Source organism: Pygocentrus nattereri, chromosome 14 (genome assembly GCF_015220715.1).
Source record: "Pygocentrus nattereri isolate fPygNat1 chromosome 14, fPygNat1.pri, whole genome shotgun sequence".
In the NCBI taxonomy this organism is placed as follows: Eukaryota; Metazoa; Chordata; class Actinopteri; order Characiformes; family Serrasalmidae; genus Pygocentrus; species Pygocentrus nattereri.
Genome location: NC_051224.1, coordinates 24040422 through 24066255, shown reverse-complemented (window position 1 = coordinate 24066255; position 25834 = coordinate 24040422). Strand labels below are relative to the sequence as shown.

General features: G+C 40.7%; 1 protein-coding gene across 3 annotated transcripts in view; it reads right to left on the bottom strand.

Moving 5' to 3' along the window:
• The window catches only part of LOC108413818 (deleted in malignant brain tumors 1 protein-like), a 90599-nt gene that overhangs the window by 47035 nt on the left and 17730 nt on the right, over window positions 1-25834 (bottom strand). Inside the window, exons 7-18 of one of the 3 annotated variants that reach the window (XM_037544558.1) lie at window positions 25405-25710; window positions 23970-24272; window positions 22965-23270; window positions 19227-19532; window positions 18794-19099; window positions 6355-6660; window positions 5742-6047; window positions 4392-4694; window positions 3265-3576; window positions 1932-2237; window positions 1334-1639; window positions 462-767 (exon numbers count right to left, since the gene is read on the bottom strand). In XM_037544558.1, coding sequence (XP_037400455.1) covers window positions 462-767; window positions 1334-1639; window positions 1932-2237; window positions 3265-3576; window positions 4392-4694; window positions 5742-6047; window positions 6355-6660; window positions 18794-19099; window positions 19227-19532; window positions 22965-23270; window positions 23970-24272; window positions 25405-25710 — 3672 coding nt within the window. The remainder of the gene's footprint in view (window positions 1-461; window positions 768-1333; window positions 1640-1931; window positions 2238-3264; window positions 3577-4391; window positions 4695-5741; window positions 6048-6354; window positions 6661-18793; window positions 19100-19226; window positions 19533-22964; window positions 23271-23969; window positions 24273-25404; window positions 25711-25834) is intronic. The other 2 variants (XM_037544559.1, XM_037544560.1) reach the window with 2 other exon arrangements.

Sequence of the window (25834 nt, the reverse complement as noted above, 5' to 3'; positions counted from 1 at the left end):
AAATAAACAGTATTTAAGAAAAGGTCCAAGTCTGGAGAGGTTACTGTAAAAAAGTCTTCATTATGCTTTGTTTCTATTCTCAGAAAACAATTAGGTGAAAGAATATTAAGAAGGGGATGTTCAAGAAAGTGCTAATCTTAACTTACAGGACTAGGAATGATGATGTCAACGTTCTTCAAGACCAAGTGAGTTCTTCAAGACCATGTGAGTCAGATTTGGTTGAGTTAATAGAACTAATGTTCAAAGTACTGAAATGCCATTCCAGTGTACCTCACCAGTGTTTTAACACAGATTAGCTCAGTTTTAGCACAAACAGGCCTGAAAGCTTTGGTATTCTCCTGCTTTTAGCAATATACACTGTATATGTTTACTGACCACTGAACTTTAATTGATTAGATGGGTCAGTACAGCAGCAATATCAAAATTGCATGTTTATGAACTGAAAAGGAATTTTTTCTTACCTGAGCAGATAACACCAGCATCTCTACCATGATAACAGCTGTGTTTGCCAAGTCCTTTATGAGAGCAACTTGTGAGGGCACTTTCATTTCCAGAACAACCAACATTATCCAGAAGTATTTGGCCACTTCCCTGACCAAAGTGGGCACTATGAGTGGCGCTGACCGCTCTGCCACATCTCATCTCTCTGCACACCACTGCCGCATCATTGATGTCCCAATTATTGTCACACACTGTTCCCCACTGGCCATTATGATAAACCTCCACTCTACCAGAACACGAGTCATTTCCATTAACGAGTCTTAAGCCTGTCACAAATAAAGAACAATGAACAGATTCATTCAAAACATTGGCTTTTAAAAAGGGATTGCAACACAAAAACAGAACAAACCAAACATAGAACTTTAGGCAAATGCTCTTTTTTCCTGAATCACCTCCCAGGGCAAAAATGAACGATGGGGATAAAAGGCAGGTCACTTCTACCCACTTAACTCTACATGACAATAAACACTTGACCAACTACCCCACAGCCCAGCAGAGAATAGCACATACCTGCACCTCCACACATCTTTAACTAACAAGCACAACTATTTACACAGTAGGGACACTATTATTATTATTACACTATTATTATTATTATGATGATTATTATTATTATTACTCTTCATTATTTTTGCAGACCTTTGCTAAGAGTTACAAGAAAGATCTGTTCATTAAGGAATTTACCCCGTGTTGGTAATGTTAACAGTAATAAGTTATAAAGTTAACATAAAAATCAGCCAACTCTTTAGATAATTGATGCTGAAATGCAACCAAACTACAAAAAAAGAAACTTGAGTATATCTTGCAATACACTCCTACGTATTTTCCTTACCTGAGCAGATAACACCAGCATCTTCCCCATGATTACAGCTGTGTTTGTAAAATCCATCATGGGAGCAACGAGACAGAGAGCTTTCATTTCCAGAACAACCAACATTATCCAGAAATATTGGATCACTTCCCTGACCAAAGTGGGCACTGTGAAACACACTGACCGCTCTGCCACATCTTGACTCTCTGCACACCACCTCCGCATCATTCATGTCCCAGTTATTATCACACACTGTTCCCCACTGGCCATTATAATAGACTTCCACTCTACCAGAACAGGGGTCACTTCCATTAATGAGTCTTATCCCTGTCACAGTTAAAGAACAATGAACAGTTTTATTAAATATGGGCTTTTAAAATGGACTACCACATGTTTCTGTAGATGTAAAAAAATAATAATAATTTACAGTATTAGAAATGCTTACATCAACCTCCTTTAAGACAGAGTGAGTAAGATTTGAGTTAAGAGAACTAATGTTTAAAGTACTGAGATGCCATTCTAACACAGTTCTCTAGTGTTCACTGACCAATGATTAGAGCAGTCAGTGCAGCAACAATATCAATATTACATGGTTGTAAATTAAAAAGTTCTTCCTTACCTGAGCAGATAACACTAGCATCTTCACCATGACCACAGCTATGACTGCCAAATCCTTTATGAGAGCAATTTGTGAGGGTGCTTTCATTTCCAGAACAATCTACATTATCCAGAAATATTTGGCCACTGCCCTGACCAAAGTAGGCCCTGTGAAGCGCACTGACCGCTCTGCCACATTCCATCTCTCTGCACACCACTGCTGCATCATTAATATCCCAGCCTTTACCACACACTGTTCCCCACTGGCCATTATAATAGACCTCCACTCTACCAGTACACTCATCAAATCCATTAACGAGTTTTAAGCCTGTCACAAATAAAGAATAATGAACAGTTTTATCAAACCTGGGCTTTTTAGAAAGAATTGCCACATTTTTGTAGATGTATAAAAAACTTGAACATTTTCCTGAACTTGAATTACTTGTTTATGGTTTTATTAGGACAATCTAACTCCTCACCTCATGGTGTGCTTAATCTATTTATCATTAACAGTAACTGTCACATGCATGTGTCATATCTCAAATTGCTAAAATATCCCAAAAGTAAAAAGTAAAAAACAGAGTATTTAAGAATATGTCCAAGTCTGGAGAGTGTATGTAAGCAGTCTTCATTAGCGCTTGTCTTTCTGTTTACAGATTTCAGTTTAGTGAAAGGCGCTGACCCTCCACATGAAGACTTTATAATATTTTCCTGAATGTTCAGAAAGAAAAGTCAAGAAAATGCTAATATTATACAGTCAGACAGAACTCTGACCTGAAAGTTACAGCACAACACCGTTTAAACTGAGTGAATTCCTGATGTCTCTGATGATTCATTTTGACGTGACCTCTCTTGCATCTGTGTATAGTGCGAGTGAGAGATGAACTAAATGAACATACGTCCACAGTCTGTACAGATTAACCTGCTGTTTAGACCAGTGAGACTTAAGTCTTCATTAGCGCTTGTGTTTCTGTTTGCACATGGCATTTTAGGGAAAGACCCTCCACATGAAGACTTTGTAACGTCTTCCTGAATGTTTTCAAATGTTCTTATAAGTGAAGATTCAAGAAAGTACAGATCTTAATCTCAAAGAGGATTAGGGATGTTTACATCAACCTCCTTCAAGACTCAGTGAGTCAGATTTGGCTGAGTACTAATGCTTAAAGTATGGAAATGTCATTCCCGCGCACTTCTCTAGTGTTTTAACACAGAGTAGCTCAGATTTAGCCAAAACAGGCCTGAAAGCTTTGATGCCTTTCAGATTTCAGCGCTTTATGCTTTGTACGTTTACTGACCAATTCATGTTAATTGATTAGAGGGTTACAGTTATGAACTGAAAATGAGTTTTTTCTTACTTGAGCAGATAACACCAGCATCTTCACCATGACTGCAGTTGTGTTTTCCAAATCCATTATAAGAGCAATTAGAGAGAGAGCTTTCATTTCCAGAACAACCAACATGATCCAGATGTATTGGGCCACTTCCCTGACCAAAGTGGGCACTGTGAAGGGCGCTGATTGCTCTGCCACATCTCATCTCTCTGCACACCACCGTTGCATCATTGATGTCCCAGTCATTATCACACACCGTTCTCCACTGGTCATTATAATAGACCTCCACTCTACCAGAACACGAGTCAAACCCATTAACAAGTCGTATGTCTGTCACTAAAAAAAAGAACAGTTTTATCAAATATGTTTTTTTTAATGAATTGTTACATATTTTTATAGATGTAAAAAATGTATTGTCGGTAAATCCTAATTTGACATTCAACGCATTTCTGCAGACATAAGACAGGCTTTGTTTCAAGCTGAGAATTACGATAAGTAACTGCATTTAATTTGTGTCAAATCTCATTTCTTTCAGTATTCTTCTTCTTCTTCTTCTTTTTATTACTATTACCAAGGGTGAAAATTCATGTGTAGGTAAAAACACTGTTACTGTAGTAATACTTTACCTGAGTACAAGTATTAATAATGGAAATTTTTCAAGTAAGAGGAAATAAGCAGTTTACTGGAAAACTACTTGAGTAGATGAATTACTTTTTCGTAACAGCACTCACAGTTTAAAAATGTTTGAGTTGATTCAGCAATATCATTGAAAATAATATGTAGAAACAAAACTAAAAAAAAATGATAATACATGAGAAAAATATATCCTGAGAGTGATCCAAGTACATTCTGCTAGTGAACATTCACACATCTTTCTGTGATCTGTGAAAGGAACAGACCTTAAGCTCAAAGAGGATTAGGGATGTTTACATCAACCTCCTCCAAGACTCAGTGAGTCAGATTTGGCTGAGCTATGAGAACTAATGCTTAGAGTACTGAAATGTCATTCCAGCGCAATTCTCTAGAATTCTGACATAGAGTAGCTCAGATTTAGCAGAAACAGATCTGAAAGCTGAAATCTCCTTTTACTTTTAGCACTGTATATGTATCAATATTACATGGATATAAATGGAAAATAAGTTTTTCCTTACCATAGCAGATAACACTAGCATCTTCACCATGATAGCAGTTGTGTTTGCCAAATCCATTATGAGAACAATTTGTGAGGTTACTTTCATGTCCATTACACTGAACATCATCCAGAAGTATTGGGCCACTTCCCTGACCAAAGCGGGCACTGTGTGGGGCACTGACAACTGGGCCACATCTCATCTCTCTGCACACCACTGCTGCATCTTTTATATCCCAGCCATCATCACACACTGTTCCCCACTGTCCATAAAAGACCTCCACTCTACCAGAACACATGCCATTTCCATTAACAAGTCTTATGCCTGTCGCAATTAAAGAACAATTAACAGTTTGATCAAATATGGGCTTTTAAAAAGGAATTGCAACATGTTTCTGTTAATGTAAAAAAAAAAAGCCTTGTTGTCTGCAGACATAAATCAGACTTTGCTTCAAGCTAAGAAACTGGATTTATTTTACATCAAAGTCTATCAATTTCCTTTATATGACTTGTTTTGGATAATCTGGCTCCTCACATTATGGTGTCTTTAATCTAATTGCCATTACACACTGCTAGAAGGTTCTATGCAGGTACATTTTTCGTTCATCAATGTTCACTCAAAGGTATGACAGTGTTTTTAAGGTCCAACTGTGTTCAAGGTCTAACTTTTCGCAACCTGATGCTTTAAAACAGAACAATAAAACAAAAAAGCCTGGAGATGAGACAGGGTGTGTAGAGTCATTACAACTTTGAAAATATAATTTCAATGTATTATGGTACAGTTATGTTCCTTGACTTAGTTACTGAGATGTACCCTTGAGGGTTCCACCCCAGGGACAAGAGAGGTACTGCCCCCATAACAGCTTTGTATCCTTTTTTTCAGAGTGTATGTAATTATCATGTCCGTTTTTTATAATCCAAACCACTGAAATATCTTAAAATAAAAACACAAAAATGTCCTAGTCTGGAAATTTTAATGTAAAAAGGCTTCATTAGTGCTTATGTTTCACAAGAAGACATGTTTTCCTGAATGTTTACGACCCTCCACAAGAAGACATTACCATGTTTTCCTGAATGCTTCTGAAGGATCTTACAAGGGGATGTTAAAAAAAAATGCTACTACTAATTTACAGGATTAGGAATGTTTGCATCAACCTTCTTCAAAACCTAGTAAATAAAATTTGGCTGAGTTAAGAGAACTAATGCTTAAAGTTCTGATATGCCATTCCAGTTAACCTCTCTAGTATTTTAGCACAGAGTAGTTTAGTTTTTGTATGTTCACTGACCAATTAATATAAATTCACTGGAAGGGTCAGTGCAGCAGCAATATCAATATTACATGGTTATTAATTGAAAATGAGGTTTTCCTTACCTGAGCAGATAACACCAGCATCTTTACCATGATTACAGCTGTGTGTGTAAAATCCATCATGGGAGCAACGAGACAGAGAGCTTTCATTTCCAGAACAACCAACATTATCCAGAAGTATTGGATCACTTCCCTGACCAAAGTGGGCACTGTGAAACACACTGACCGCTCTGCCACACCGTGATTCTCTGCACACCACCTCTGCATCATTGATGTCCCAGTTATTATCACACACTGTTCCCCACTGGCCATTATGAAAGACCTCAACTCTACCAGAACACTCATCCAATCCATTAACGAGTCTTAAGCCTGTCACAAGTAAAGAACAATGAACAGTTTTATAAAATATGGGTGATTCAAAATGGATTGCAGTATATTTTTGTTGATGTTTTCTGTTTAAAGTATTGAAATGCAATTCCAGCACAATTCTCCAGTGTTTTAACACAGAGTAGCTCAGTTTCAGCACAAACAGGTCTGAAAGCTTTGGGGCCCTCCTGATTTCAGCATCATACCCTTGGAATGTTTACTAACCACATCATGTTAACTGATTAGTGGGGTCAGTGCATCAGCAATATTAATATTAAATGGGTATTAACTGAAAAAAAATTTCCCTTACCTGAGCAAATAACACCAGCATCTTTACCATGATTACAGCTGTGTTTGTAAAATCCACCATGAGAGCAATTAAAGAGAGAGCTTTCATTTCCAGAACAACCAACATTATCTAGAAGTATTGGATCAATTCCCTGACCAAAGAAGGCACCGCCAGGGGCATTGGCTGCTCTGCCACAGCCCATCTGTCTGCACACCACCTCCGCATCATTGATATCCCAGCCATTACCACACACTGTTCCCCACTTGCCGTTATGATAGACCTCCACTCTACCAGAACACTTGTCAAATCCATTAACGAGTCTTAAGCCTGTCACAAATAAAGAACAGTGATATTATCAGACATGACATTTTCACAGTTTCACATTACACACCTGGGCTTAGCTTGCTTAAGAGTTTCTCTCATATTTTTCACTGTAAAAAAACAATTAAATTATAACACTACTACTATACTAATAATAATAATAATAATAACAATAATGATGATGATGACAATGCTTATTATTATTATTAGGGATGATCCGATCCGATCTCAAAGATTGGAATCGGGGCTGATCAAGGCATTTTTTAATGGATTGGTATCAGCTTTATTGAGCATGAATCTATGCCTGATCCTTTGTTTTATGTCAGTGGTCACATGGCTGTTGTAGTGGAGCGCACAATTTGTGGCAGGACACTGGTAAAATGTCTGCCGTGTGGAAATATTTTAAAGTGGAGAACAAAATCAGTCCAACAGCCATGTGTAATGTATGCAATGCTAGCATTTCATGAGGCTGTACTAACACAACTGATACGGCACCCAAAAAGTAAACACTCAGTGGAATACAGTGAGTTTACTCATGTAACTCAGGCAAAGGCTGCACTAAAGCAACATACACTAGAGCAATCTTTTAAAAGAACAGTCACATTTTTGTGAGACAACGATGTGGCCAAAAAGATTACTGAGAGAGTAATCGAGTTCATCGTCTTGGATGACAAGCCTATCGCTGTGGTAGAAAACAGGTCTTTGCCACCTTTGGAGCCACGCTACGCCCCACCTTCTCGACACTACATTCCACACACAGCCATACCGGAGCTTTACAACAAGGCCCGTGAGCACATTCGAGGTCTTCTCTCAGATGTGAGTGCTGTTAACTTTACCACAGGCATTTGGAGTTCTGATGTTTCCCCATTATTACTTACATGCGCTGGATTGACTCGACTTTTGATGTAAAGTGTGCAGTGTTGCATCTGTGATTTCCCTCACTGGCTGCCATTGCAAACAAGTTTCTCTGTGCCCCCTCTACAAGTGTGGACAGCGAGAGACTCTTTAGTCCAGTCTCAAACATCATTGATGAGAACAGGAGCCATGGCTGTCACCTAACATGGCAGAGATGCTACTTGTCCTCAAAAAACCCTTCACTTCATTTTGAAGTTGGAGTTAGTGTGTACTTAACTGAATAAGAGATAGTGAAAACTGCAGCACCTCCAATAAATGCACTTTAAGAACTGGCCTTCTCAGATAAGAAAAAAGCACAGTGCAACTGGGATCCGATTAGGTTGCCTTGTAAGGGTGCAGTAGAGAGGCGGTGATCAAGCTTCCCAGGGTTTTTTTTTTTGACAGGCAGGTATATAGGCAGCCTGGGGTCCTAGTAGCATTAGCCAAGCTAGCCAGCATGTGCAATAATAACGTCCAGCGAGCGAGACAGGTAGAGAGAAAACTATGCAACTATGCTGCTTTTCATTGGCTCGTTTTAGTCTAGCTCTTGGATGCTTAATGTGGTTTTTGTTTGGTACATGCTTTTTAACAATAGGCTTGGAATGACGTGCTGCAATTGGGTGAAAGGACTGCTCGGTGTGTTTGAGGGCAAAGAACTTCACCGGATAGGTATTTCTTTTAAAAGAAGTATGTGTTTTAGTTTGACTACATGGCTGGTATCTGCCCAGCCATGCACTTACCCTGTTTTATGTCCAGCCGAGGACAACATTGGCAATTGACACAGTGGCTACTGGGAGTCCCTGCTTGTACTGTAAAGTAACCTATAGCTGGGGCTAGGTGCTGTTTTCTTTTGTTTTCGTTCCTTTTATCTATTTTGTTGATTTTATAGAATTTAAAGAACATGCACTGTGAAGGTGTATTTTCTTGCTTTTGAAGGTGCCACTGCTCTGTACTCACTAGATTCATACTAGAAGTATTCACTAGATATTTTAACAGTGATCCTGTTCTTGTTCTTACCCTAGTCTTTAATATATTGATGAATGGTTGTTCAAGTGAATGTGAAGTTCCTTCAGGTGCTGGGCACTGGTGGCTATTTTAATGGTGGTGCTGGTAGGATGCAGTGTTCACTAAAACTTGCATTTGCAGTGAAATGAAGTTTTGAGTGTCAGATTTTAGCATACTTTGTCTTTGGTCAGTCTCTAGACTTGAGTATACTGAGCAAAAATCGTAGAGCAACCATTTCTAGTATTATATTTTTTATTAGTATTGGAGTTTTATTTTATTCATTTTAAATTGTCAGCTGAACTTGGTGTCAATAAAAATAGTCTATTTTTCTATACAAAACTGGTGGTGTGTGTAAATTGTTACAGAGCTCCCCTTTGCTCTAATAAACCAAGGGGTGGCGTAGTTGGGCTTACACCTTATAGAGGCGGCTGCCACATTTTGGCATAGCTGGCAGCATGAGCTTATTTGGTTACTTGATTAGTTTGGCTGACAATTTGGGTTTTTCTTTGTGAGCAGAGCAGCATACCTTTTTAGTGTGTGTGTAATGTGTGAAAACAGCAGCTAGCTTGTTGGTGGGGAGGACCCAATCTGCATCAGACATGGATGATAAGCTACTGACTGCGAGAACAAGTGGAGCAGCTACAGGCAGAGAATGAAAGATTTTCCACAGCACAAAATGCAGGTACTGGGGAAAGTGGTATGCAACCAGTACTACGAGGACTGACGTTTTTATATTCCAAGAGAACAGAGGTGCCCCAAGTTCTCTGGGCCAATGGGGACTAGTGCTCCTTCCCTTGAAGAATGGATTGAGGAAGTTCAAAGCTGTATAAAGTCAAGGTACATGCCTGATGTTGATAAAGCTATGTTTTTATATGACCATTTAGAGGGGGAAGCTCACAATGAGATCAAGTACAAATCTGTAGCCACTAGGAAGAGCCACACTGAAATCCTCACTGTTTTACGTGAAGTGTACGGGTGCAACAGATCATATGACTATTGGCAACAACATTTTTTAATAAACAAAAAGAGGGAGAATCTTTATTTGAATTTTCGCATGTTTTAATGGAAAGAGTAGAACAGTGCAACAGGGGTTTCCTTGCTAATTCTGATACGGTTTTGAGAGATCAATTTTGTGAAAATGTGCGAGATCATGCTTTGCGCAGGGAGCTTATGAGGTTGGTGCGAGCAGATGGGCGCCTCTCACTGTTGGACGTACGAAGGGAAGCGATCAGATGGATGGTGGAGGATCAGCCAGGCCACAGTGGGTGTCGATGTGCAGTGGTTCAGGTTCTTCTCATACCTACCAACTGCTCATAAGATGGATTATTTGCTCAGTTTTATCCATGTGTATGGGGGGAATAATAGTCCCATGTTTAATTGATACTGGTTCTATGGTGACTACCTTAACTGAGTTATTTCCTTGAGCATTTTTCGCACTTACAAGTGGCTGGGTCTTAAAGCAGCAATAAGTTGGATATACTGTACACAGGTTATATTGAGTTGGGCATAGAAGTCTTGGGACATTACATTCCAGGGAGGGGGATACTGATTGTTAAGGACCCAAAGCACCCTGTTTTGTGAAGCCGTAAGTTGGTTACACCAGGTCTGTTGGAAATGAATGTTTTGGCAGCTTGTTATCAGGTCCTATTTGAGCAGCACGGTTCTGAGCGTTTCCATTATCCTTCAGTGCAATTGGCGGTCCCAACAGTTCGGCATGCATTGAGAGATTGAAAAGATTGAAGCATTTCCTAATGCCCTGTCTCCATTTAAGGTGAAAATGCAAGGGAGGAATCCCATTTAGATCAGTGCTGACACTCTCTCTGGTCCCTGTTACATGCCCCCAGCTGGATTCAGTGGAGTTGCTGTTGGAGCCCTTAGAGTTTGGTGATGGACAACTTCCCGAAGGTTTACTTGTGTCTCCAGCCCTTGAATCGGCTAAAAAGGGTTTGCTGTATGCTCTGGTTGTTAATGTCGGTAAGACTGATGTGTGGCTCCCTCCACGCCATGTGATTGGTACAGTACAATTGGGAACAGTGACTTCTATGACAACTGCATTGTCAATGTCTATTAGTCCATCTTGGGATGACTGTTTGACTCTTGTGTCTGTCCAGGAGATAATTCCTACCCCCAGGTACCCCCATGGCACCGTTCTGACATTGAGGGGTTGACTGACAAGAAGATGGAATCAGTGAAGGCCCTGTTGGAGAAGTATCAGGACATCTTTGCTCTAGGTGAAGGTGACTTGGGGTGTACAACATTGATCACACATGAGATCCCATTGAGGTTCCAGTACGACAGCCATACTGATGAATTCCACCTTCCCAGTATGAAGCAGTTAAGCTTCATATTCAACTTTTGGACAGCCAGGTCATTCGAGAGATTACCAGTCCATACTCTTCCCCTATTGTCTTGGTAACCAAAAAGGATGGAAGTCTACGATTATGTGTAGACTATCATCAGCTAAATGCTAAGACCCGCTGTGATGCGTACCCCCTTCCCAGAATCAAAGAATCACTGGATGCTTTAGCTTGGGTACAGTGGTTTTCGACCCTGGATTTGGCAAGTGGGCCACGTGGTATCAAGTGAAGGGGTGGCCACGGACCCGGCCAAGATGGAGGTGGTAAAAGCGTGGAAACAACTGTCTCACCTGGTGGAGTTGTGTTCATTCCTTGGCTTCGCCGGTTACTATTGGCGCTCCGTGTCAGCGTTTTCAAAGCTGGCTGCCCCTTTACATCAGTTGGTGGGGAAACTTTGAGGCACTCGCTGAAAAGGAAAGACTCTGTTTCTCTTGCTGCCTCTTGGGATGAGGCATGCGAGCTGGCATTTCAGTCTTTGAAAGACCAGCTGACATCTGCTCCGGTCCTGGCCTGTGCTGACTTCAGCTTAAGCCTTTCATTGTAGCGGTGGATGCCAGTCATGGGGGATTAGGAGCAGTACTCTCACAGGAGCATGAACGCAAGGTGTGCCCAGTTGCTTTCGCTAGGCGGGGACTGAGACCAACAGAACGAAACATGGGCGACTATGAACTGGATGAAACTGAACACTTCTTGCTGTGAAATGGGTGGTGACCTGAGAAGTTCAGGGAATATTTGCTTGGAGCCCAGTTTACCATTCTAACTGACAATAACTCCTTAAGTTATCTTCAAACTGCCAAACTTGCTGCTATAGAGCAGCGCTGGGCATCGCAACTGGCTGCATTTAACTTTTATCATTTAATATCACTCAGGGAGAAGTAACCAGAATGCAGATGCATTATCTTGGCAGTATGTTAAGCGTTTTGCTAGTGGAACAAGGGTCCCACCATTAAGGGTCAAACTCCTTGAGAGTGAACCAACAAATGTGCCCACTAGTCAGTGTAGAGAGGTGGTGGCACTTGCTGGACATTCCTCACTGGATTTGTGTATGTTGCAGGAGGCAGACCCAGTAATTGGGCCAGTCTGCAAGTCTTGTAAAGAAGCACAACATCCAAGGGTTGAGGAACAGGAAGCACTGTCTAGCCCCACTAAAACTCTTTCATCAATGGGATCGGTTGGTGGAGAGGGAAGGGGTCTTATATCGAGTTGTCCAACCAGCAGAAAGGGGAACAGAAAAGTTTCAACTGCTTCTCCCTGAACTTCTGCAGGAAGATGTTTTGTCTAGTGTCCATAACAATCATGGACATCAGGGAGTAGAAAGAACACTCCAGCTGCTGTGGGGTCAGTGTTTTTGGCCTGGAATGGCCAAAGGTGTGGAAAAGTGGTGCCAACAATGCCAAAGTTGTGTACTTGGGGAAAGCTGTACAACTTAGTTAGAGCATTTCAGGGCACATTGCAAGCTACTCGCCCGCATGAGATTCCAGCCATCAACTTCACCATCTTGGAACCAGCAAGTGATGGTAGAGAGAACATACTGATTCTCACTGTGTTCACCAAGTACACCCAAGCAATCCTCACCAGAGATCAAAGAGCCAGTACTGTGGCTCAGATTTTAGTTCAACACTGGTTCCATCATTTTGGTGTACCTGCCCAAGTATATTCAGATCAGGGCAGAAATTTTGAAAGCACTTTAATCCAACAGTTTTGCCAAATGTATGGTGTCCAGAAGAGCAGGACTACTCCCTATCACCCACAAGGGAATGGCCACTGTGAATGCTTCAACTGGACCTTGCACGACCTCCTGCGGACCTTGCCCCAAGTGGGAAAGAGACATTGGCCTTATCATTTGCCCCAATTGATCTTTGCCTATGATACCACTCCCCACCTGATGACCAGGAAGATGCCATATTACCTACTGTTTGGATATGACCCAAAACTGCCTAGATTTTCTGTTGGGAATTGAGTATGAGGAGCAGTATGATGATGCCCTCGAGGACTGGATTCAGAAGCACCAACAGAATGTGTGAATGGTTCATGAGCATGTAATCCAAAGGATGGAAAGATATTCTCAAAGGTGAAACCAGAAGCACAATGACAGACTAAATGATGTTGGTTTTGAAGAAGGCCAATTAGTTTGCCTAAGGAACCATGCCCCCGGGCAGAATAAAATACAGGATTACTGGGACCCACGGGTGTATCGAGTGGTCCATCGGCCACCAGGAGAGGGAGTGGTCTTCTCTGTCATCCTGGCACATTAAGGTGGACCCATTTGGCAGGTACATCGCATGGACATGAAGGCAGTCCCAGAAGGGCAACAGAATATACAAGAAGGGGTCTCATCCATGCCCAACATTGATATCACAGAGTCTGAGAACTCAGCAAAGGATGACTCTGAAGAGTCCCTAATTCTGTGTCTTGCCAGAAACCCTCAGGAGCATGAGCCAGTGGATCCTGAACCCCCAGATGAAGTAATGGTCCCATTGGAGGACCTGCCTCTACGATGCACATGCAGGTCTACGGCCGGCCAGCACTCAAACCCTCATAGGCTTCCACGAGTGGTGTGTACAATGACCCATCCGAGAGAGGAGACCTAGGGAATAGGGACCGCCATCGTCAGGCCAACAATTCATTTGGAGGGGGTGGAATTTAGCTGGTGGGATCCGGGTAGGTTACCTTGTAAGGGTGCAGTAGAGAGGCGGTGATCAAGCTTCCCGGGTTTTTTTTTTTTTCTTTTCTTGACAGGCAGGTATATAGGCAGCCTGGGGTCCTAGTAGCATAAGCCAAGCTAGCCAGCATGTGCAAAAATAGCGTCTAGCGAGTGAGACGGGTAGAGATAAAATGATGCAATAAGGAAAGTTTTCTGCTTTGTGTTGGCTCGTTTTAGTCTTTTAGCTCTTGGATGCTTAGTTTTTTGTTTGGTCCATGCCTTTTAACAATAGGCTTGGAATGATGTGCTGCAATTGGATGAAAGGACCGCTTGGTGTGTTTGAGGGCAAAGAACTTCATGGGAGAGGTATTTCTTTTACAACCCCAATTCCAATGAAGTTGGGATGTTGTGTAAAACATAAATAAAAACAGAATACGAAGATCTGCAAATCCTTTTCAACCTATATTCAATTGAATACACTACAAAGACTAGATATTTAATGTTCAAACAGATAAACTTTTGTTTTTTGCAAATATCCACTCATTTTGAAATTGATGCCTGCAACACGTTCCAAAGAAGTTGGGACAGGGGCATGTTTACCACTGCGTTACATCACCTTTCCTTTTAACAACACTTATTGAGTGTTTGGGAACTGAGGAAACAAATTTTTGAAGCTTTGTAGGTGGAATTCTTTCCCATTCTTGCTTGATGTACAACTTCAATTGATCAACAGTCCAGGGTCTCCGTTGTTGTATTTTGTACTTCATAATGTGCCACACATTTTCAATGGGAGACAGGTCTGAACTGCAGGCAGGCCAGTCTACTACTTGCACTCTTTTACTATGAAGCCACACTGTTGTAACATACGTGCAGAATGTGGCTTGGCATTGTCTTGCTGAAATAAGCAGGGACGTCCCTGAAAAAGACCTTGCTTGGATGGCAGCATATGTTGCTCCAAAACCTGTATGTACCTTTCAGCATTAATGGTGCTTTCACAGATGTGCAAGTTACCCATTCCATGGGCACTGACACACCCCCCATACCATCAGAGATACTGGCTTTTGAACTTTTTGCTGATAACAATCCAGACAGTCCTTTTCCTCTTTGGCCCGGAGGACATGACGTCCATGATTTCCAAAAACAATTTGAAATGTGGACTCGTCAGACCACAGGACACTTCCACGTTGCATCAGTCAATCTCAGATGAGCTCAGGCCCAAAGAAGCTGGCGGCGTTTCTGGGTGTTGTTGATGCCATGCAAAGTGAAAGCCATACAGAGTTTTAACTTGCACTTGTAGATGGAGCGACGAACTGTGTTCACTGACAGTGGTTTTCTGAAGTGTTCCTGAGCTCATGTTGTAATATCCGTTACAGAATGAGTTTTTAATGCAGTGCCGCCTGAGGGATCGAGGGTCATGGGCATTCAATGTTGGTTTTCTGCCTTGCCGCTTACTTGCAGAGATTTCTCCAGATTCTCTGAATCTTTTGATATTATGGACTGTAGATGATGAAACCCTTAAATTCCTTGCAATTGCACGTTGAGAAACATTGTTCTTAAACTGTTGGACTATTTGCTCACGCAGTTGTTCACAAAGTGGTGAACCTCGCCCCATCCTTGCTTGTAGACGATTGAGCCTTTCAGGGATGCTCCCTTTTAACCCAATTAACCTGTTCACCTGTGGAATGTTCTAAATGGGTGTTTTTTTCCTCAACTTTCCCAGTCTTTTGTTGCCCCTGTCCCAACTTCTTTGGAACGTGTTGCAGGCACCAAATTCAAAATGAGTGAATATTTGCAAAAAACAAAGTCTATCCATTTGAACATTAAATATCTTGTCTTTGTATTGTATTCAATTGAATATAGGTTTAAAAGGATTTGCAAATCATTGTATTCTGTTTTTGTTTTACACAACGTCCCAACTTCACTGGAATTGGGGTTGTAAAAGAAGAATGTGTTTTAGTTTGACTACATGGCTGGTATCGCCCAGTCAGGCACTTACATGTTTTATTTTGACGTATTCAAATGATTGTTGACTCACATGTATTATTATTGTTGCTTTTTCCTGTTTTGTAAGGTGACCTTGGGTTTTTGAAAGGCGCCATGAAATAAAATGTATTATTATTATTATTATTATTATTACCCTGTTTTATGTCCAGCCGAGGACAACGTTGGCAATTGACACGGTGGCTACTGGGAGTCCCTGCTTGTACTGTAAAGTAACCTATAGCTGGGGCTAGGTGCTGTTTTCTTTTGTTTTCGTTCCTTTTATCTATTTTGTTGATTTTATAGAATTTAAAGAACATGCACTGTGAAGGTGTTTTTTTCTTGCTTTTGAAGGTGCTGCTGCTCTGTACTCTAGTATTCACTAGATATTTTAACAGTTGATCCTGTTCTTGTTCTTACCCTAGTCTTCAACACTAGGATGACTAAAGCTACGAAAATTTTCATAAAGGAAACCAGCCCCCATGTAGCCCGCTCCCCTGCTGTGGAGTGATTAACGCCTACTGTCTTGGTAATGATATGGAATGCATTGGAAGCATCAACCCCCACACTCACAGAAAGCTCCTACAGCTCCCAAAGCACCTAACGTGACAAGGTGAACTTGAAGTTACAACCAGAGTCTGTGTTACTGATCCTACAGCGCGACAGAAAATTTGTAGAATCGTGTTTTAAGTTATAATTCCAGGGCGCATAGTAGCGACGGATAGAGCAGTGGTGATTTCTCTAAGACTACAAGGGAAGTTAAGCTTCCCCTAAAATGTCAAACCTTAAATGGGCAAATATGTACAGTTGTGTTAACATTTCATTGACTACAAATGTGTTAGAACATCTTCATCTTGAAGACAAGTTCGTTCAGAATCAGCTACTTATCACGTAGCATCAATGCATTTGCCCGTAGAAGCTGAGTGTGTATTCACTTCAACGGGACTGCGTGGAGCGGGTTTTTTCATTGCTTCGAAACTGGCCGCTCATTGGATAAATGCCACGATGTTGTCCTGCCCCCAGACGCTGAGCATCTCTGGGGGTGAATGGAGCTGTGGGTGGGTGGGTCTGGACACGGAGCTTCTGCAAGATGATTGGAGGATCAGTCGAAAGGCTGAATCCCATTTTGATTGACAGCTATTTTGACCTATTTACGTCGAAAGATAAACTGCAAGCCACTTCTTGGTGTTTGCCTGGTGAAATTACTTGCGCATTTCCATTGATCATTGTGTAAATAAAACACTCATAGTATTTCCTTGTTGCAGTTTAATTTCGTTTCGTTAGTTCATTCAGTCAGTTGTTCATACTGTTGGCTAGGTCAGAGTGAACTAGCCAGCTAGCAAGGTTCACACAATGGCAGACAATGCTAATATTGTCGACCTGATTTTGGCAAGTTTAGTAGTACTGTATAACTGTATCTAAAACCGGTATTTATAATGATTTTTTATATATATATATATATATATATATATATATATATATATATATATATATATATAATCTTTTTTTTTTTTTTTGATTTTCTACAGTAAATTAAAAATGTTTGTTTTGCAGCTCATGTATTTTTTATATATATATATATATATATATATATATATATATATATATATATATATATATATATATATATATATATATATATATATATATATATATATATATAATACATGAGCTGCAAAACAAACATTTTTAATTTACTGTAGAAAATCAAATATACTGATGATGATGATGATGATGATGATGATGATGATGATGATGATGATGATGATGATGATGATGATGATGATAAGGAGATATTACACTAATAACAGCAATCAGTACATTATATATTTACAGAGATAGGGAGAGAAAGACAGATGTTACTAGTAGTCTGGATGCACCACACAGCTGCTGCCTCAATGCTTCTCTGTGAATTAACATAAAATTTTACTTATGGTCCTGCTGATTGTTGGCAAGAAGGAGGGGTGATGTCCTGAGGATCCTGAAATCTCAGTCATGCTAGTGTTAATATGTTGATGAATGGTTGTTCAAGTGAATGTGAAGTTGCTTCAGGTGCTGGGCACTGGTGGGTATTTTAATGGTGGTGTTGGTAGGGTGCAGTGTTCACAAAAACTTGCATTTGCAGTGAAATTAAGTTTTGAGTCATAGATTTTAGCATAATTTTTTTTGGTCACACGTGATCCTTGAATTGAAATTAAAATAGTGTTTCAGTCTCTAGACCTAAATATACTGATCAAAAATCATAGAGCAACCATTTAGAGTATTATATTTTTTTTATTAGTATTGCAGTTTTATTTTATTAATTTTAAATTGTCAGCTGAACTTGGTGTCAATAAAAATATTGTCTATTTTTCTATACAAAACTGGTGGTGTGTGTAATTGTTACAGAGCTCCTCTTTGCTCTAGGAATAAACCAAGGGGTGGCGTAGTTGGGCTTACACCTTATAGAGGCAATCACCATAGGAATTGATCCAAGCTATTTATAAAGACTTTTAGTTTGTTTACTTTATTTTGTAAAGATAATAAAAACAGCTTGGATGCAGGCAATGTTTTTCTTAATGCACTGCAGAGCTATTCAGTTATGAAGCATATACATTGGGTTGACTTTAATAACTAACATACTTGAATTGTGCACTGAGTAGTAGTAGTAGTAATAACAACTAGGAAAATATAAATATCAGATTTAGACTTGATAGCGGAAGACAGTCAGTATTAAATTACTTGGATCTGGATTGGGGGCAGAAAAACTTGATCAGCACATCCCTATTATTATTACTCACCATGCTTACAGAGACTTTGATGGTTACCAGCAAAACCAATTCATCAAGATTTTATTCATTTTTCCCTGTGTCTGCAATCTACTTTAGTTATACATTATTAAGTTAATGTATAAATCAACTAATACAGTGTTAAATAAATAATGGCAGAATGTAAACAAACTAGGAAAAAAGGCTTGAATCTGTCATGTAGAACAGTCCAGGTGTGCACACACCAGTTCAGAAAGTACAGATCTTAATCTCAAAGAGGATTAGGAATGTTTTATATCAACCTCCTTCAAGACTCAGTGAGCCAGATTTGGCTGAGCTACGAGAACTAATGCTTAAAGTACTGAAATGTCATTCCAGTGCACTTCTCTAGAATTTTGACATATAGTAGCTCAGATTTAGCACAAACAGGTCTAAAAGCTTTGGTGCCCTTTTATGTTTAGCATTGTATATATCAATATTACATAGATATAAATTGAAAAGTTTTTCCTTACCTAAGCAGATAACACCAGCATCTTCACCATGACTGCAGCTGTGTTTGCCAAATCCATTATGAGAGCAATTTCTGAGGGTGCTTTCATGTCCATAACAATCAACATCATCCAGAAGTACTGGGCCACTTCCCTGACCAAAGTGGGCACTGTGAGGGGCACTGACAACTGGGCCACATCTCATCTGTCTGCACACCACCGATGCATCATTGATGTCCCAGCCGTCATCACACACTGTTCCCCACTGGTCATTATAATAGACCTCCACTCTACCAGAACACATTCCATCTCCATTAACGAGTCTTACGTCTGCCTCAATTAAAGAACAATGAACAGTTTTATTACTCATAGGCTTTTTAAGACCTTTTTAGCGGGGTCAGTACAGCAGCAAATACAATATTACATAGTTGTGAATAGAAAATGAGTTTTTTCTTACCTGAGCAGATAACACCAGCATCTTTACCATGATTACAGCTGTGTTTGCCAAATCCCCTATGAGAACAACTTGTGAGGGTGCTTTCATTTCCAGAACAATCAACACCATCCAGAAGTACTGGGCCACTTCCCTGACCAAATTGGGCACTGTGAGGTGAGCCAACTGCTATGCCACATTTCAACTCTCTGCACACCACCTCCGCATCATTGATGTCCCAGTTATTATCACACACTGTTCCCCACTGGTCTTTATAATAGACCTCCACTCTACCAGAGCATGCGTCATTTCCATTAACGAGTCTTAAGCCTGTAACAATGAAAGAATAATAGACAGATTTACGACACATCGACTTCCTTAAAAAGTAGTGGCACTTCTAAAATCCTTTTTTCTGCAAACATGACATGGGCTTAGATTAATGGTGACAAGTATGATAATTCAGCCTACATCAAAGCCTCTCATTTGTTTTTGTGCAATAAGAACTTCATATAAGACTTTAGAATGTTTTCCTGAATATTTATGAAGATTCTTACAAGGGGATGATCAAGAAAATGCTAAGCTTAATTTTAAGTTTCTACAATATAATGGATTATATTCTCAATTTGTATTCACAGACAGCTAATCCTCAGAAGGCTGGAGGCATCACAACACATTATACTGACTGGTGTGCCTCATGTGTTTGTTTTGATCAGAAACTTTAAATGGCTAATTTGCCTTGAACCAATTTGCACATCAACCTACAAATTGAACTAAAATACTACAGTATTCAGAAGGCCAGTCTGTGTACCTCTCATATTTAGAAAACACCATTATTTTTTGCAGGAGCATGTGTGCCTGTGTTTCTTCAGAATAGTAGTTCTCCATTAATGTCCTCTTGTGGGCAGAGTCAGTTGAAGACAGGGCTCGTGGAAATGAATGTGTATGTGTCCTGCATTCAAACTCACTTGGTTCTACATATTAGCAAGTTAGGAGCTAATGATGATCAGGAACAATATAAAATAGTGAGTTACCATGTGTTTCACTTTATAATATTGTTCCTGGTCATCATTAACTTCTAGTTAATTAATGAGTTACCATTGTTTCATTTTATATTGTTCCAGATTCATTCCAGGGGGAGCTCTACCTCCTCTAGGGAATGATCGTTGGTGGGATTGAGAATATCCTTGCAGTATTTCTTCCACCGTCCAATGACGTCCCCTGTCAAAATCAGTATACAGTATTGGTCTTTCTCCATGGCCTCACCAAACACCTCCCATACCCAAGTTTTTGCTTCAGCAACCACTGGAGCCATGACCCGCTTGGCCCTTCGGTAACCATATTTTGCCTCCAGAGTCCCACAAGCCAACCAGGCCCGATAGGGCTCAGGGATTGCTGCACAGGCACCTACAACCTTGTGGCCACAGCTCTGATCTACTGCATCGACAATGGAGGCACAGAACACGGCCCACTTGGACTCAATGTCACCAGCCTCCCTCAGTATGCGGTCGAAGCTTTGTTGGATGTGGGAGTTGAAGATCTTTGTGGTAGTTTCCTCTGCCAGACATTCCCAAAAAACCCTCACAACACGTTTGGGTCTGCCAGGTCTGTCCGGTATTTTCACCTGCCATCTGCTCCAACTCGCCACTAGGTGGTGATCGGTTGACAGCTCCGCTCCTCTCTTCACCTGGGTGTCCAAAACACATGGTTGCAAATCCAATGACACAACTACAAAATCGATCAACGAACTGTAGCCTAAGGTGTCCTGATGCCATGTGGACTTATGCGCACCTTTGTGTTTGAACTTGGTGTTTGTTATGGCAAACTGGGGCGAGCACAGAACTCCAATAACAAAACACCACTCGGGTTCAGATCACAGAGGCCGTTCCTCCCAATCACGCCTTTCCAGGTCTCTGTGTCATTGCCCACATGAGCGTTAAAGTCACCCAGCAAGACAATGGAGTCCCCACAGGGGACACTTTCCAGTACCCTCTCCAGGGTCTCAAAGAAGCCTGGGTACTGTGCATAAGCAGACAACAGTCAGAGCCCCTTCCCCAACCCAAAGGCGCAGGGAAACAACCCTCTCGTCCACCAGAGAAACCCCCAACATGCAGGCGCTGAGTTGGGGAGCTATGAGTAAGCCCACTCTTGCCAGACACCTCTCACCCTGGACAACCATGTGTTGTCCAGGGTGAGAGCCCACACCATGTGTTGAGGTGAGCCCAACTATATCTAGTTGGTATCTCTCAGCCTCATACACTAGCTCGGGCTCTTTCCTTGCCAGAGAGGTTACGTTTCATGTTCAAAGAGCCAGTTTCAGTAGCCGAGGACCGGAACGCCAAGGCCCCCGCCTTCAGCCACCACCCGATCCACATTGCATCGGACACACATAAGCACCTCTCCCACAGGTGGTGGGTCCATGGGAGAGTGGGCTCATGTAGCTCAATCGGGCTGAGCCCGGCCGGGACCCATGGGTAAAGGCCCGGCCACCAGGCACTCACTAAGGAGCCCTTCCCCCAGGCTTGGCTCCAGGGTGAGGCCCCGGTAATCCTAATCTGGGTGAGGGAAACTGGGTCCTGAAGGTTTCCGTCATATGGGGTTTTTGGATTACCCTTTGTCTGGCCCATCACCTAGGTCCTGTTTGCCTTGGGAGACCCTACTAGGAGCTTTTGCCCCTGACAACATGGCTCCTAGGATCATGTAGGCACGCAAACCTCTCCACTACACTACAAATTTCATTTCACTTTATAACTGTTCCTGATCATAACTAACTCATATTTTATTAAGTTACCATGTGTTTCACTTCATAATACTGTTCCAGATCACTAATTCCTAAGTCAGTAATAGTGAGTTTCCATGTGTTTCACTTTATATTACTGTTCCTGATCATCATTAACTCGTAGTTAATTAAGAATGAGTTATCATGGTTTCATTTTATATTGTTCCTGATCATCATTAGCTCCTAATGACTAGCAGCAACACCTCATTCATTATCTAAGACAATAATTACACAATTACTTGGCAATATGCAGAACCAAATGAATGTAAAGGATTGTCAGAATGTAAAGGATGTCAGAATTTTCTGTGAGTCCTCTCTTCAACTGACCCAGCCCCCAGGAGGACTTAAACGGAGAAATACTGTTCAGAAGAAACACTGGCAGAAAAGAATGGTGTTTTCTAAAGATGATGCCCCAGCCTACTCTGAGGATAACTGTTTCTGTGAATAGAAATGCATGGTATAATCCACTATATTGAAGAGACTGCACACTGTGTAGTCTATTTTACTACTGTTAGAAGTGTTGGAATACACAACATCAGTTAGCAGTTCAGCAGGAACCTTGTAAGACTTAGCTATTGAGCAATTAATGTTGAATTGATTTGGAATTTATCAGTAGTTGTTCTAAGAAACCATAGTTACTAAATTCTCTATTACTTGTGGTAATTTTTTAGTTAATAGTGAACTACCCTAGTCATTGATTCACTACTACCTACTAAGTAGTTAACTAGTAGTTCTTGGTAGTTAAGAGTAGTTACTTAAGTGTTAATGCAGCACTACTCATTTCTTACTGATTAGTTGCTTATTAACTAGAAAACAGCATTGAAAAGTGTTACCAACTTATGTTTAAATGGGTCTGAAAACTTTGGTGCCCATCTGATTTCAGGAATATATGCTTTGAATGTTTACTGACCACTTCTTGTTAATTGATTAGAGGGGTCAGTGCAGCAGCAATATCAATATTAGAAGGTTGATGAGTTTTTTCTTACTTGGGCAGATAACACCAGCATCTTTACCATGACTACAGTTCTGTCTGCCAGGTCCATTATAAGAGCAACTTGTGAGGGTGCTTTCATTTCCATAACAACCAACAGCATTCAGAACTACTGGGCCACTTCCCTGACCAAAGTGTGCACTGTGAAGGGCGTTGATTGCTCTGCCACATCCCATCTGTCTGCACACCACCGTCGCATCATTCATGTCCCAGTTATTATCGCACACTGTTCCCCACTGGCCATTACGGTAGACCTCCACTCTACCAGAACACGTGTCAAATCCATTAACGAGTTTTACGTCTGTCACAAATAATAAGTAATAAACAGTATTATTAAACATGGACTTCTTAAAAAATACTGGTACATGTTTTTTATAGACGTAGAAAGTATTGTTGTTTGCAGAACCTAACAAATTTCTTTGCTAAAAAATGCTAAAAAAAATAAAGTTTTGAGTCCTGACGCTGATCACCGTATGCTCTGCTAGGGAACATTTACACATCTTTCTGTGATCTGCAGCAAAAGAACCAACTGAAGCAAAAGAACCAACTGAACATACTGATCAGATAAAACTTGTTTAGTCCAGTAAGACTTTTTACCTAAGTCCTAAGAAAATGTCCTAGTCTGGAGAGTTTAAGGTAAAACGTCTTTATTAGTGTCTATGTTTCTTTTGCTAAAAGGGGCTGACCCTCCACATGAGGACTTTATAATGTTATCCTGAATGTTTTCAAAGATTCTTATATTTGGAGGTTCAAGAAAGTGCTGATCTTAATCTAAAACAGGATTTAATAAAGTACTGAAATGTAATTCCAGCGCACTTCTCTAGTGTTTTAACACCATGTAACTCAGTTTTAGCACAATCAGGTCTGAAAGCTTTGGTGCCCTCCTGATTTGACCAGTACACATTTTGTATGTTTACTGACCACTTAATTGATTAGAGCGGTCAGTGCAGCAGATATAGCAATATTACATGGTTATGAATTGAAAATGAGTTTTTCTTACCTGAGCAGATAACACCAGCATCTTTACCATGATTACAGCTGTGTCTGCCAAATCCATTATGAGAGCATTTTGTAAGGGTGCTTTCAAGTCCATGACAATTAACATAATTTAGATGTATTGGGCCACTTCCATGATGAAAGCGAGCACCATGAGGGGCACTCACTGCTGGGCCACATCCCATCTCTCTGCACACCACCGAGGCATCTTTCATATCCCAGCCATCATCACACACTGTTCCCCACTGGCCATAATAGACCTCCACTCTACCAGAACATGCGTCATTTCCATTAATGAGTCTTACGCCTGTCACAAATAAAGAAAGTTTTATCAAATAAGCTTTAATTCAAGCTGACAATTATGATAAGCATCTGGATTTATTTGACATCAAAGCCTATCAAATTTCTGTCATTATTATTAATACTGGAAAGACAGAAATGTGGGAAACTTTTACTGAACACAGCAGCAGTACAGAAACCACCATCCAGCACAAACTGAACAGTGGGGATAGCAGGCAGGTCACCTCTAATCACATAACTGTACATGACAGTAGACACCAACACTGCACCAACTACCCCACAGCCCAGCACAGAATAGGACATAAGAGCACCTCTGCATGTCTTTAACTAACGAGCACATCTATTTACATGAATAAAGCCAGGCATACACTGAGATTTTAGTCCGTTTTTAAGCCTGATTTGGTCGGAGCTGACTGAATTTCAGCTTCATCGGTTGTTGTTTACTATGCAGCGTGAACAATGCCTGCTTAACTGCCCAAATCAGTCAGATGATCAGGGGGGGGATCTCTGGCATGTCAGAAATTTTGGTCGCTTGTCTCACAGTGGGAGCTGGCTCATGAACCAAAGTCGCATTCAAAACCACACACAATCACAAACATTGCTCCTTCACGGAGGCAACAAAGTTCACATTTTCCCTGTGCTGGTAATGTAATTAGTAATATATTATAAACCTAATATATAAATCAACCAACACAGGACTATTTGAATAACAATGGAAATGTAGTACAGGCCTATGTGTGCAGTTCAGTTTTACCCATACTTTGTCTCCTGACAAGTGACATAATGAGCAGGGCTCAAAATGAACAATTTTCTGTTTCTATGAGCTAGTTTTTAATTCAGCAGCTGGTTGGTTGAGATTGAGGGAAGTGGCCATTTTAAACAATTCTGAGTTTAAGTTTAGGTGACTGTAATATAGTCCCACATGTAAAGGACTATAAAGGAAATGTGCTGTTTTAAAGTCTTTGCTGTTGTTTACCTTATTACACAACACCTCTCTAGTGTTTTAACACTATTTTGGTGCCCTCCTGATTTTAGCAATGTATGCTTTTCGCATGTTTACTATCCACTTAATAGAGTGGTCAGTGCAGCAGCAATAGCAACATTACATGGTTATGAATTAAAAATGGGTTTTTCCTTACCTGAGCAGATAACACCAGCATCTTCACCATGAACACAGTTGTGTCTGTAAAATCCATCATGGGAGCAACTTGATAGAGAGCTTTCATTTCCAGAACAACCAACATTATCCAGAAGTATTGGATCACTTCCCTGACCAAAGTGAGCACTGTAAAACACACTGACCGCTCTGCCACACCTCGACTCTCTGCACACCACCTCTGCATCATTGATGTCCCAGTTATTATCACACACTGTTCCCCACTGGCCATTATAATAGACCTCCACTCTACCAGAACACTCATCAGATCCATTAACGAGTCTTATGCCTGTCACAATTAAAGAACAATGCACAGTTTCATCAAACATGGGTTTATTTCAGCATTACATGCTTTGTATGTTTACTGACCATTAAATGTTATTTGATTAGAGGGGTAGTGCAGCAACAATATC